This window comes from Ciconia boyciana, chromosome 2 (assembly GCF_034638445.1).
Source record: "Ciconia boyciana chromosome 2, ASM3463844v1, whole genome shotgun sequence".
NCBI lineage: Eukaryota > Metazoa > Chordata > Aves > Ciconiiformes > Ciconiidae > Ciconia > Ciconia boyciana.
In genome coordinates, this window is record NC_132935.1 from 38260800 (window position 1) to 38275453 (window position 14654).

The window sequence follows — 14654 nt, forward strand, 5'->3', positions numbered from 1 at the left end:
TAAAGTAGGTCTTTTTCTCTGATGGAATAAGAGATTTCAGTGAGTGATTAGTCTCAATGAGTCATTTAAGAAAGCAATACGAGCAAATGCTTAAGTATTTGCACAAGAGGCCCAAAGACTTAAACACACTTAGATACAAATTCACGTAGAAGGGATACTATCCTGGAAGATAGCTGGGTAAATAATTTCTGCTGATTTCAGTGTGCTCACATATACAGTTTCAGTCTGCACCAAAAATGTCACTAGGCTGAGCATGGAGGGTGCTGCACCTCAACAAGACCTGTGAAACCAATATTGGCGGTAGCGTTGAACCCTGCAGGTCAATCTGTTCGCCATTCTGTGTCCTGGCAGGCAGACTCAGGGACCTTCTTTCTTCATTCCATTAATATTTAGTGGGAAGGGCAGATTAGCCCCATCCCCAGATTTTCGATGGACAGCTAATGCATTCCAGTAATATCCAACAATAAAATGGGAAAAAAATCCCATGTGACTGAAGGCTGCATCCAGCCTCTGGCAATAGAGCTATGAGAGCCCAATGATAGTTCAAGAGTGACAACAAAAACAAACAAAAAAAAAACCCAAAAAAGACAAAAATAAAAACTACAGGAAAATCCCAAAACATACAGAGAACTGAGAGCTGAGATTAGTAAATGTGTTACAGTTGCTTCCCATGAAATGCAGAGATTGAAGCAACAATTTTATTTCTGTATTTGCAGATCCAGGGTTGGATGCATCATCTGAATAAAACTCATTCAGATCTTGTTCACATGTTCTCTGTTGGAAAATCCTACGAAGGGAGACCACTGTTTGTACTCAAGGTAAAGATTAAATAGCCATTAATCACACTAAAATCTGGAATCAGGGACAGACACTTTGTTACTTATGTTATAGCATGTACACCGGGGAGGCAGGTTAACAGTGTTTCCTAAGGATGAGTTGCTAAGATTTAAGTATTTCTCTGAAATGTCATCTTTACTGAACAAAAAAATAAAAAGCTGGAAAACTAAAAGCCAAATCCTATTTACTTGGATTGGATATGCATGGAGATAGATTACAGTTCAATTAGCAGTATTTGTATTTAAGGGAACTGGAAAGTTTTGTGTTCATAGACAAGCGGGAAAGCAGTTACGCTGGAGAAGGACCCCAGAGGACTCTGGAGCCCTTCTCAGCAAGTGCCACATACACTTCCTCTTCAGATACTGACAAAATTTCAGGGCTGTGTGCTCTCAACTCACATTATTAGGACCACAAATTAGAGGGCGTCAGCAAGACACAAAAAAAATTTTACTTTCAATGTACTTTCTTTTCATCTGCTGTTGCAGAGTTCTGAAAATTTGATTCTGCATCAGGCTATTCCTGTAGCATCATTTTTCCTTATGCTGCTCCATGTGATATTTCAGGATATGAGTCCTCATAAAAGAGGAATTGACAGATCTCTCTTTCCTGTAAATTCTTTTTTCCATTTATCAACTTCATTATCTCGGCATACCTGCATATCATTATCTTGGCCATACCTTTGAAAACAATAAATATGTGTTCCTTTATATGAGGAAATTCAAAATGGTTTAGTGTTTCTAATATTCTATTATTTTCTCATCATTGTGTCTCACTAATGTCATGAGATCTATTGATATTTCTATGAATATTCACACTTCAAGTTAGGTAAAAGATCACGGCCCTACAAGAAAGCTGTCTGGATAGACTGTGGGATTCATGCAAGAGAGTGGATTGGCCCTGCTTTTTGCCAGTGGTTCGTGAAAGAAGTAAGTGTTTACCGATTTACAGTCATGCAGTTCTTTCAGTTCAGTAAACATTGCGTTTTTGCTATAACTGATGTAACATATTATTAATAAGAAAAATAACTAGCTATTATAACGCTTTTTTTGTTAATTTGTGCAACACTTAAGTGCTTGATAAACGAAGCTGATAGTGACAGCCAGACACAGCTAGGCACAGGACAAAAATATGCCAGATGCATATTGGCAAAGATATGAAGTAAGATTTTATTCCAAGACCTAAAAATGTGAAGACTGTAATTCTGGTAATGGTCCAGGTAAATCAGTGTCAGTGTGCACTGCGTCAGATCAGTTCAGCAATATCTTTGCTTTAAGGACTTAGATTAAGAAAGACATTCTCTTTTGTGTAATTCCATAGGAACAGGAAGCTAAAATCATAGAATCATAGAATCGAATCATAGAATCGTTTAGGTTGGAAAAGACCCTTAAGATCATAAAGTCCAACCATTAACCTGGCATTGCCAAGTCCACCCCTAAACCATGTCCCTAAGCACCACATCTACGTGTCTTTTCAATACCTCCAGGGATGGTGACTCAACCACTTCCCTGGGCAGCCTCTTCCAATGCTTGACAACCCTTTCGGTGAAGAAATTTTTCCTAACACCCAGTCTAAACTTCCCCTGGCACAACTTGAGGCCGTTTCCTCTTGTCCTGTCACTTGCTACTTGGGAGAAGAGACCAACCCCCACCTCTCTACAACCTCCTTTCAGGTAGTTGTAGAGAGCAATAACGTCTCCCCTGAGCCTCCTTTTCTCCAGGCTAAACAACCCCAGTTCCCTCAGCCGCTCCTCATCAGACTTGTGCTCTAGACCCTTCACCAGTTTTGTTGCCCTTCTCTGGACACGCTCCAGCACCTCAATGTCTTTCTTGTAGCGAGGGGCCCAAAACTGAACACAGTATTTGAGGTGCGGCCTCACCAGTGCCGAGTACAGGGGGACAATCACTTCCCTAGTCCTGCTGGCCACACTATTTTTGATACAAGCCAGGTTGCTATTGGCCTTCTTGGCCACCTGGGCAAACCACTGGCTCATATTCAGCCAGCTATCGACCTGATCCTTTTCTGCCGGGCATCTTTCCAGCCACTTTTCCCCAAGCATTGCATGGGGTTGTTGTGACCCAAGTGCACTTAGTCCACAACCCAGCACTTAGCCTTGTTGAACCGCATACAATTGGCCTCGGCCCATCGATCCAGCCTGTCCAGGTCCCTCTGCAGAGCCTTCATACCCTCAAGCAGATCAACACTCCCGCACAACTTGGTGTCATCTGCAAACTTACTGAGGGTGCACCTGATCCCCTCATCTGGATCATTGATAAAGATATTAAACAGAACTGGCCCCAATACTGAGCCCTGGGGAACACCACTTGTGACCAGCCACCAACTGGATTTGACTCCATTCACCACAACTCTTTGGGCCCAGCCATCCAGCCAGTTCTTTACCCAGCAAAGAGTACGCCCATCCAAGCCATGAGCAGCCACTTTCTCCAGGAGAATGCTGTGGGAAACCGTGTCGAAGGCTTTACTAAAGTCTAGGTAGACAACATCTACAGCCTTTCCCTCATGCACTGAGCAGGTCACCTTGTCATAGAAGGAGATCAGGTTAGTCAAGCAGGACCTGCCTTTCATAAACCCATGCTGGCTGGGCCTGATCACCTGGTTGTCCTGTACATGTCGTGTGATGGCACTCAAGATGATCTGCTCCATAACCTTCCCCGGCACCGAGGTCAGACTGGCAGGCCTGTAGTTCCCCAGGTCCTCCTTCTGGCCCTTCTTGTAGATCGGCATCACATTTGCTAACCTCCAGTCAACTGGGACCTCCCCGGTTAGCCAGGACTGCTGATAAAGGATTTACAGTGGCTCAGTGAGCACTCCCACCAGCTCCCTCAGTACTCTTGGGTGGATCCCATCTGGCCCCATAGACTTGTGTGTGTCTGAGTGGTGTAGCAGGTTGCTAACCATTTCCCCTTGTATTATGGGGGCTTCATTCTGCTCCCTGTCCCTGTCTTCCAGCTCAGGGGGCTGGGTATCTGGAGAACAACTGGTCTTACTATTAAAGACTGAGGCAAAGAAGGCATTAAGTACCTCAGCCTTTTCCTCATCCTTTGTCACTATGTTTCCCCCTGCATCTAATAAAGGATGGAGATTCTCCTTAGCCCTCCTTTTGTTGCTAATGTATTTATAGAAACATTTGTTATTGTCTTTTACGGAAGTAGGCAGATTAAGTTCTAGTTGGGCTTCGGCCCTTCTAATTTTCCCTCACAGCATCCTTGTAGTCCCCCTGAGTTGCCTGCTCCTTCTTCCAAAGGCACAAACTCTCCTTTTTTTCCTGAGTTCCAGCCAAAGCTCTCTGTTCAGCCAGGCCAGTCTTCTTCCCCACCAGCTTGTCTTTCGGCACATGGGGACTGCCTGCTCCTGCACCTTTAAGATTTCCTTCTTGAAGAATGTCCAGCCTTCCTTTGCCCTTCAGGACTGCCTCCCAAGGGACTCTGTCAACCAGGCTCCTCAACAGGCCAAAGTCTGCCCTCTGGAAGTCCAAGGTAGCAGTTCTGCTGACCCCCCTCCTTAGTTCTCCAAGAATCAAAAACTCTATCATTTTGTGATCACTCTGCCCAAGACAGCCTCCAGCCATCACATCACCCACAAGTCCTTCTCTGTTCACAAACAAGAGGTCCAGCGGGGCACCTTCCCTAGTTGGCTCACTCACCAGCTGTGTCAGGAAGTTATCTTCCACGCACTCCAGGAACCTCCTAGAATGTTTCTTCTCTTTGTATTTCCAGCAGACATCTGGTAAGTTGAAGTCCCCCACGAGAACAAGGGCTAGCAATTGTGAGACTTCTCCCAGCTGCTTACAGAATATTTCATCTGCCTCTTCATCCTGGTTGGGTGGTCTATAACAGACTCCCACCATGATATCTGCCTTGTTGGCCTTCCCCCTGATTCTTACCCATAAACACTTAACCCTATCATCACCATCATTAAGCTCTAGACAATCAAAACACTCCCTAGCATACAGGGCTACCCCACCGCCTCTCCTTCCTTGCCTACCCTCTCTGAAGAGTTTATAACCATCCATTGCAGCACTCCAGTTGTGCGAGTCATCCCACCATGTTTCTGTGATGGCAACTATATCATAGTTTTCCTGCTGCACAATGGATTCCAGGTCCTTCTCTTTGTTGTCTGTGCTGCATGCGTTGGTGTAGATGCACTTCAGTTGGGCTATTGATCCCGCCATCTTTTTGGGGGGAGAAGCCCTAATTCCTACATGACCATTCTTTCTCAGGTGCTTCCGTGGTTTCTAACACATCCATAACCCTTGTGTCTTTGCTGCCGCATGGATCTCCATCCCCCACCTCCACTGAGACAGCAGACTGAAGGACCTCACTAGCACACCGTCCCTCAAACATTGGTATGCCGCCCTCAGGCTTATCTCTAGCAAGCCTGGTTTTATCCCTTCTCCCCTTCAAATCTAGTTTAAAGCTCTTTCAATGAGCCCTGCTAACTCCTGTGCAAAGATCCTTTTCCCCCTTTGAGACAGGTGTATCCCATCTGTTGCCAGCAGGCCTGGTGTCATGTAAACAGACCCATGATCAAAAAACCCAAAATTCTGCTGGTGACACCAGGCTCAGAGCCAGGTATTGATCTGCTGGCTCTTCTTCTTCATAGGCAGATTTCACCCAAAATTATGGATTTCATATGCTCTGAATATCAAGTGGTTCCTCCAATGTTTCTTTGATCCTATTTTATTGGATTTATGTTCCCTTTATCTTTGATATCTAGGTTTTAGCCTTCATATCTATCCATTTGCCATTTTTCAAACGATCAGTGAAATCAAATGGAATTGGAATTTTGTTTCCACTTGTCCAGTACATCTTTTCTTTTATTTTTATATCAGCACTTAAACTCTTCTAATTTGGGAGTCATTTCAGATGCCCAATATGTTTGCAGGATTTTGACATTTCCCCTTAGCCAACAAACTTTTGTTCAAGATGGGATATTAGCTGCACAGTGGAGACTATCTTGCAATGCAATTTACAGAAGTCAAAGAAGGCTTCAGAAAAACCAACAGATGTGCTTTGAGTATTTTGCATACCATGTTTTGCACAAAATAAGGGATGCAACATTTTTTTTGCAAGGTTCTTCATATAAGCACACAGTTTTCTCACTTCTCTTCCACCCCATCACTGTGGAATTCTACAAAGTATTAATACCTCCTCTGATTTAAAGGATCTGCCTTTGATTTTCTGGGATCTCTCCACTCAGCAGAAAGATCCTGGCCCTATAAGTCACTTCATGAGAGTAAATTTCTGCATCATCAACACCCTAATGCATTAGCTGAGATGATCATATAACTGTGTGTGGCCTTTCCTCAGAAGTCACAGCAGCACATAGGGCAAGTACAAAAATAATGAGGCCACTACAATTTAGGTGAGCCTGTCAGCATGGCTGCTGATGCATGGGTAGGCTAAACCAGATCCAGGAGCTGATCTCCAAAGTTCAGTGTGCAATGATGGTGTGTCTTCTTATTAGGACTTCTGTTAGTGTAAAGATGAAGAAACTTGCAACTATTTCTGAGCAGCTTTCCTACCCAAGAGAACAGGCTGCAGTAAGGAAGGGAGATGCTTGGGACAGAGAGGCACTGGTGGGAAAGCCTATTGCTCAAGTACATCTTCCTTACCAAGGTTTTCCCATAAAGCACTACAATGTGGCAACAAGGTAAAAATCACAAGGTTTCTCTGTAGAGCTTATGGCAGAATATAGGCTGTGTATGTGTATATAAAAACCTTCTGTTATTATTTGAGATCCTCGGAGAGTAGCTTGCTAGTAAGACTGTTTTGCTAACTATGTAAAAGTATTTTCCTAGATTAAAGAAAAGTTTCTGCAGAATTCCTTGAGACTACAAGAACGTACCACCGTTGTCTGCCCATCTCGGTTGTGCATTGCCTTTGTTCACAAATGGCATATTTTCTTCTTTCCTTAGAGCAATATTTCAATCCAGCATTAAAGCAAAAAGCATCAGGATGAGAATACATTATGCTCACAGTCTCCATCATTATATTAAAAATGACTGGGAGAGGAGGAGAGACAAGATTGTTTGGTTTAGGATATTGCTTTTCTTGTTAAATGAATTAGACATTTTTACTAAGAACTCTGGGAAGACTGAAGGTCTCTCTGTGCTTCAAACTTTGCAATTCTCTTTTGCTGGCAAACTCTTCCCTTAAGCACCTCTGCAGCCCAGCAGCCCACTTTCCATCCTCCCTGGTGCTTATGGGCAGTTCTGAGAAAGGGCAGTCAGCTTGGAAACAGATTTTTCCTGGCATGTTTGTTGACTCTAAGGAATAGCACTACAAGCCATTGATGTAAGGCAAGCAAAAGGAAATGTTTGATTTATGTGATGTTAGCTTCTTTCCTAGCAGGAACAGCACACGCGCATCCCTTTACTGTACAGGCAGCCTGAAATACTTTATCAAGCTTTCACTTCACCCTGTGATCTCTGTCACTTGGTCTTGTTGAAGTATCCATACTCCTGTGTACAACTAGGCTTTTCAAGTGATTTAGCTTAGAAAACAACCTCTATGTATGAATGTCACTTAACATTCAAGCTCAAGACTGGGTGCTGCAAACTTGACCAGATATTCCCATCTAGCTTGGGAACCCTCGGTATCTTGCTTGCACCTCTGGAAGTAGCAGCTTCTGAGTCCCAGTGAATTTGCTGCAAGCAATGGGAGACACCACCTCCCGTAGGGTGGAGGTGCCACCGAGGAGCTGGCTGCTAGTGTGGCTTGCCAGAGTATGGGCAGTGGCTCCCCGCTTTCTACAAAGCATCTGGAGACATTCAGCTGAGCAGGACCCAGCTCCCATCTATCTAGAAATGCAAAGCAGACTAAGGCAGATCAGACTTGGGAAGTGAGGATGTGAGGCTAGAACGTGGGAAGGCAAGAGGCTGCCTGATATGCAGGCTTGTTCTCTGTTCAGGCAAATACAATAGTTAGAGAAAAAGAACAGATGGACTAGAGAAAAAGGGAGAAAGATATAGCAGTTAAAGATTAAAAAGAGAAAGAGAACACACAGGAAAGAGTTTTGCATTATGTGATAATAGAATTGGAAGAACAAAACCAGCCTACTCACATTTTGAAAGAAAAGGAGAGCGAAGACTATTGTTTGGTTTGGAGGTTTGGGGTTTTGTTTGGGGTTTTGTGTGGTTTTTTATTATAATCTACTCCAGCATGAGCTCTAGCCATGGCTCTGTATTCCATAGGTCTGGTGTTAATAACAACGTCGCTGTTTGTTTCTTTAGAAAGCGCCCCTGAATGCCTGTAGTCTCTCAGCTAAAGATAATCAGATGTTCTACCAGGGTTAGCAATACTGGTGGCCTCTGACAAACCCTACCTCATGGTCATTGAATTTCCAGTCAAGAAAGGGGACGCCCTGTGCTCATAGGATCAGGGTTTACAGTCGAGTCCCACCCACCTTCAAGCCTTACTCAGCTGGAAAGGAGTGGAAAAAAGGCCCTGACAGTGGGAATACTGAGAGACCTGTGGTGGAGTAGGGAAGCAAGAGGAACTGTAAAAGGAAATGGAACTGATTATGTATGGACTACTTTGAAGGCAACCTGCAAAGATAAATGAATCTAATGTAACCCAGAATTTGTGTCCACAGCAAAAGATTGGGGGGGAGGTTTGTTAGCCTAGATTTAGCCTAGTTTTTAAAAAGACCGCATGGGTTCTAATCATACATTACAATGTGTTAGTAAATATTCCAGACTGGAAAGAAAGGGACTCTATTATGTATTATTGCTTTGTAGAAAGCAGTTGACTTTAGAAACAAAATTTGTTTATCAGTCATAACATGTATTTATTCAAAATTAAATAGCCCTCATAAAACAAAGAAGCAAAACCTATAGACTTTTTGCAAAAGTACAATTATATATGTATATGTGTTAAATAAGAACATTTAACTCCTCTTCATTGGGTGTGCAATTATGAGTGGAGAAGCAGAATTCAGATATCAAATTATCCAGACCTCAAATTTAGGATTTCACCATTGTTTTAAAAATCTGAAATATGTTTCACAGGCTGCTATTCAAATTAACATCAAAACTAGATTCTGTTTCAGTTTTAGTGGAAGCAGATGAGGATTTCCATTACATCTGGTTTGACTTTCTTCCGTCTAATAAATGCTGCCATTTGATCCATGTCAATGATGTATAACCTTGAAATGTCATTCATACAACAGTTTTAGAAAACAACATACAAGAGATGTGACTTTAAGATGCACTGTTCTTTGTTTCTGGGGCAGAAATTTGTATTTCAAGATTAGAAAATGCAAGAAATGTAATTAAAAACCTTCAAGAAGCAAGCACTGATTGTACTTCTTCTTGACAAAATGTTCTAAGAATCCAATGGCAACTGTAAGGGAAACATCGATTAAGATCAAGTGCATGCCCCTAAGGAAGTGGCCTCATTGGGGCCTCAAATGAAGGTGCATATAGCCTCACACTTTAGAAATGCAGTAACCTCCACCATCACCTTCTTCTCCCATCCTCAAAAGTGGGCCTTTTTAGGAAAAAAGGAAAACTGACATATGTTGACCAGATTCAGTATATCTGCATCTCAAATGTGAAGTGGCATGCTCTTCCATAGACTCCCTAGGCTCTCATATTTTTCAAATGTTTAAATCTTGAGGACTTTCCTCAAAATAATATTATTATTCTTTGAATGCGGCTCAGCTTACATTGCATTGCACATACCCACTTTTCTTTCATGTTAGACTGTTGTGGGTTTTTTTTCTGGATGAGCAGTGCTACCGTCTGCTTCTTCTGGGACAGAACCTAGCCAATATCTAAGGTGTTTGCTGAAAAAATGTTCAAAACTATTTCTGAGCTTTCTGGATTTGATCAAGGTGGCTTGATAAGTTTGGTTCAGGCATTGACCTTGCTAGACTATCCATGACAGTTCCCTCACCCCTATACACAGGCCCACTGGAAAGGAGCTGTATGGTAGAGGAATCCAAATTCGCACCTCTGAAGCCCTGCTCATCCTGCAGCACTGCATCATCCCTTAAAGACGGGCCATAATAGCTGTCTCATCTCAGAAGAATCCCAAATCTGAAAAGAATATCAGTATGCTCTGTATACTTTAGTTTGTGAGATGCGTGGCTGAAAGTCCAGGTTCTGAAATGTGTGTGTCCTATGATCCCAGTTATATGAGTTCCCAAATTATCCAAGATGATGTGCTTGTGCTTCATCACGCGCCCAGGGAGCAGACAGGCAACCCTAGACAAAGAAGCTGAAGGCTGAGGGCAGGTTTTTTTGTTGTTTTTTTTTTTTTTTTAATGCTGACATTGGTATTGATTGCTGCCAAAACCAGACCTGAATCCCATCTTTCCACTCCATAATAATGAGCTAAGAGGGACACACAGGCTGTCTAAGATGCAAAATGGCAACACCTGTCTCCACTGTTCTAAGCTTGAGGCTGATTTATGAGTCACCTTGTGGGATGCATATGGGATGCATACTGCCAATTAGCCAACCATTGGGCTTGCGGACCAGGCCCCAGAGACCAGTCTTTACCAGGAATTTTGCAGGGTTCAAGACCTCAGATTCTTCCTCAGGAATGTTTATGAAGTGCTTGACTGTAAAGACAGGGTACCTAAAATAACAGCACATACACATATACAGAACTGAATAAGGACAACTGTGTGATCAGACGCAGGTCCAAGCAGGAGACCTAGACAGCGTCAGTGTTAAAAGAGGTTGGCTCTTCTTCTGCGCCATGCACGCCACGTGGTCAGAAGGCCATAAAGCTATAAGTATTCCTACTTTAAGATCTGCTGAAAGCCAGTATAGCACTTATACTCATTCTGCAAAATTCCATAGTCCGTGTCCTGATGGACAAAACATCTGCAATATGCTGCATGAACAGTCAGAGCAACACTCAGTCATTCATTCCAGTGCTGAAGTCCACACTGTCAGGAAAACAGCTTCACATTCTGGATCATTTCTGGGTCTTGCTGAGCTCCATCAAAACTGGTGATCCTTTAAGAATCAGAAAATTTATTTCCCCTTGCCTACAGAGGGGAATGTTGCCCCATAACTACCAGAGCCTCAAAATACTGGCTGATTATGAAATTCAGATACCAGTTTTCACCCACTTCAGAAATAGTCTGATCTTGGGGGTGTGTAAGGTAGTTATGTGAAGCAACATGCTAATGTTTGTTAAAGATTATACGCTTGACCTATCACTTGTCAACAGACTTAAGTCTTTTGAACAGGCACAGCTGAAATGCCAGGTTCCCACATCCAGGATTTCAGACTAATATTAATTTAAAGGATGCTCATTACACCTGTATTTAGTTATTCTTTGAGACAGTGTAGTTATTTCACTCCCCATGGTATGCTTTCCATCTCAATTTTTGGGAGTTTTCCAGGCAGAAGCTTTGAACCATACAGGAAAGAAAGCAAGGACCTGACTGCCTCTCCCTATATGCTGTATATTTATGCCACTCCTGTTCCTGGGGACAGATACGCCACTGTTCTTAACATATCTTTGAGTGCTGGCTTTCAGAAACCTTATGAGCTTTTGAAATAATTTGAAATATTCCGAAGTGAATCAGAAGCATGCAGGGCCAAAACAAATACTGTACCTGTAGCTTTTTCCTTTCACCCTTTAGCTGGATACGTTCGTTCTTTCCGAGGTCCATTCCCTTCAGCTAAAGCTCTTCAGCTGATGTTGGTTTGACTTGAAATATTTTGTTGCCCTTTAAACCATCGCATCTTCCTGCTCTGTGAAATCTTCCTATCTGGGTTTTCCTCCTGTTCACCAGTCTTTAGTTCACCGTTGTTTTGGGAAGGCGAGAAGCTCCTCAGGGCTGCATCTTGGGGGCTCCCCTGGCAGCCTCCTTCACAGCTGCCAGTGATTATGGCACCAGGAAGACTGGGCTCTTCTCACCTTGGAGGACCAGTCACCTGGTGACTGATCTCTCCACAAACTCTGCAGCTCTTTCAGTGAATGCAATACAATCACTGGAGCTTAATTTTTATTGTTTGCCAGACTCTAGTCTCCCCAGCTGTCTTTTTAGCTGCCTAGCCTCACAAAAAAAATTGACTTCTCTGAGTGCTCCCTATATATCCATTATCTGGAGGAAAAATCCATCTGTTTCATCCTGCAGCATCTATATTTGAAACACTCAGCCTTACTTATCTTTAGCTAACTCATTCTTCTCTGTCAGGAGCTTCTGCCTGAAATGCAATTTGTTTTTTCTCCATCAGAGAGATCACCTCTTCCAGCCTCTTCATTCAATACTTCATTCATCAGCCTTTCAACAACAAGAGGTGCTGATGCAAATGCAGAATCTGTTTTATCCTCGTGATTTTTTTCATCCTCCAAATGCTGTTCCTGCCATTTGAAGTTTCTGTGCAGTAATGACACCTATGTGTATGTAGTTTCTACTTCTACTCAACATCCCCCCTCCGCTCCACAGCTGGTTCAGCTCTGAATGAGTTTGGTTAGTTCAGCAGCCATCTCATATCCCACTTCGCTCTGCGTGTCTGCATCTCTCCAGCACATCCTTGCTGTGAAAACAGGTTACTAATGTGCACCACTTCTGAGGGGAAGGAAAATAAAGTAGCAGTGAACACTACCAACAAGAGTTTCCCAGACTGGGCCTTCAGTTGTGATGCTTTTTTTTTTTTTTGATGGATAAAATCTAAGCCAATGCCAAAAAGATGGAGTGCAGTACCATGGTGTCACCACAACGAGGCATGTGATGCATTGTTTTAAAAGCAGCTGTGGCAAACCATTTTTATACTGTGCAGTGTTTCTTTCTCTTTTGGTCCATGGTGGATTTTCCCAGCTTCTATTCAACGGTAAGACAGTTTAGAGAAGGTGCTTTCCTTTGCTGTGACATCTTCATGATGGCAAAAAACCAGTTAAAATGGTTTCCAGTTTTCTTCTTCCAAAATGAAATAAGTACTGCATTATTTCTCTTGTGCACTTTCAACTACTCAGCTGCACCCTCCTGCTTACCCATGATCTTAAGAAGGTAAAAAATACTTTCATTTTGCTTGCAGCTATTCATTTTTCACAATGTGAATACATCTTGATAAAATAAAGGTAACCCTGCAGCTGTGTTGTGCCTGTAGTAGGAATTCTTCAATGACACTTGCTAGTGCAAACTCCTATGTAAATATTAATCACTAGAACATTCAAATTCTACCCTGTGAAGGTTTTTAAGCTGTTGGGTATGTTCTTCTTCAAGTCATGAAGAGAATTCATATTATACTCTAACATATTACTTGCCCTAGGGAAGAAATTCTGCTTTATATTTTAGCAGTCCACTCCTGTATGATGATGCTGAGTATTTAGGGCCTTAGTAAAATTACTGATATGCAGAAGCACTATTGAGCACAAGAAAGGACTGTGAAAGAAAATTCTGTGTTGGACAATTTAGTTGTTCCAGAAATGGAATTATAAGCAATAACTTGCATCTTAATAATTTAACTGTGTCTCAACAATTTAATTAAACAATGTATTCAAGTGAGTTCTGTTGGGTTGCCCTCAATATGTACTACCCTGGACCAACATAACTAGGATGTAAAATGCAAGAATTACATTTTTCTGTGGTAGACATCTCAGGGGGTCTCCACCAACTTGGTGGGCTTTAGTTTCATACAATTACCAGTAGAGAAATTGGTCTTGCTCCTTGCAGAGTATTCACAGTGCTTCAGAATAACTCAGGCCTTTCTTTTCCCTGGTAAGCAGTCCTTGACTTATTTGGGACCTATGAGGTTTTTTTATGTACTACCTCTCAAAGTGGAACCAAGAAGTTGTGTCTCCTATTTCCACTAAGACCTGTGTAACTCTAGCCAGCTTCTTCCCCACAAAATCCTTCATTTTCTTGTGTGGTCCCCATCTTCCACAAGCTTCCTGGAACTGCTGTTTGCTTCTCTAACATGTCAGTCATGCCATCGTCCCTCTGCCTCTTCTCTGCTTCAGCATCTTCTCCATTTGCATCCTTAAGTACCAGCATAAGCAAGCCTTTGGGATCCTGCAGGTCCTTCTTTTCAGACTCTTTTTATGGGCTCTCTTCTCAGTGTTGCAGAGTAGTTGCAGCACACTGTCGTCTTTCTCAGTTGTTGTTTCTGAGTTCCTCCTGTGGGAAAATGCTCCCAAAGAGGAAGGAAAATTTTGCTTGGTGGGGAAAAAAAAATCAGACACAGTTCAAGCTTCAGCCTTGAAAATTTGACCCTTTGTTTTAAGCCATTTGTTTTTAGATACTCAGTTGTATCTTACCTTTAATAATGGGCTTACCACTCTGCTTGTGATTTGAGTGTCAAAGCAGGACACTAGCAGTAAAAGGGAAAATGGAGATAAAATGAGGTACTGCTTCCAAGTACAGAGACAGAGCTAACTACTAGCTTGCCAAACTGATAAAGTGGCAATGAAGGCTTGAATGGCAGATCATAGTGTCACCCTGCTAGAATGTAAGATATACAGACAATAGTAAAACATTGTATGTTACCATCAGAAAGGATGCTTTAACTGATATCTTAATAATTGCATGAAAGAGTTAATCCTGTTTTGTCGGAGGCAGTTTTATGCTATTTCTGGAAGAACAGCAATGGAGTCAATTCCCTGTGCTAAAATAGTAACTTTAATTCCATGTGATTGTTTAATTCAAAAACAGAAACAACAAAAGCTGATTGTTACCTTAGATTTGATAATAATTAGTTACGGGACAGCAAATCGTTATTAAGCTCAACTGCAATTTCAGAGGTTGTCTCAACCCTGTCTCGCTTTGTCCTTCTCAGTCAATCCCCTTATTTTATAAAAAGCCCAACTGCATCCTAAACCCATTTTAAA

At 42.3% G+C, this 14654-nt stretch overlaps 1 protein-coding gene across 1 annotated transcript in view; it reads left to right on the top strand.

Annotated features, from left to right (window-relative positions):
- The window catches only part of CPA6 (carboxypeptidase A6), an 87258-nt gene that overhangs the window by 56654 nt on the left and 15950 nt on the right, over window positions 1–14654 (top strand). Inside the window, exons 5-6 of the mRNA XM_072851194.1 lie at window positions 717–818; window positions 1659–1763. Of these exons, the coding sequence (XP_072707295.1) occupies window positions 717–818; window positions 1659–1763 (207 nt within the window). The remainder of the gene's footprint in view (window positions 1–716; window positions 819–1658; window positions 1764–14654) is intronic.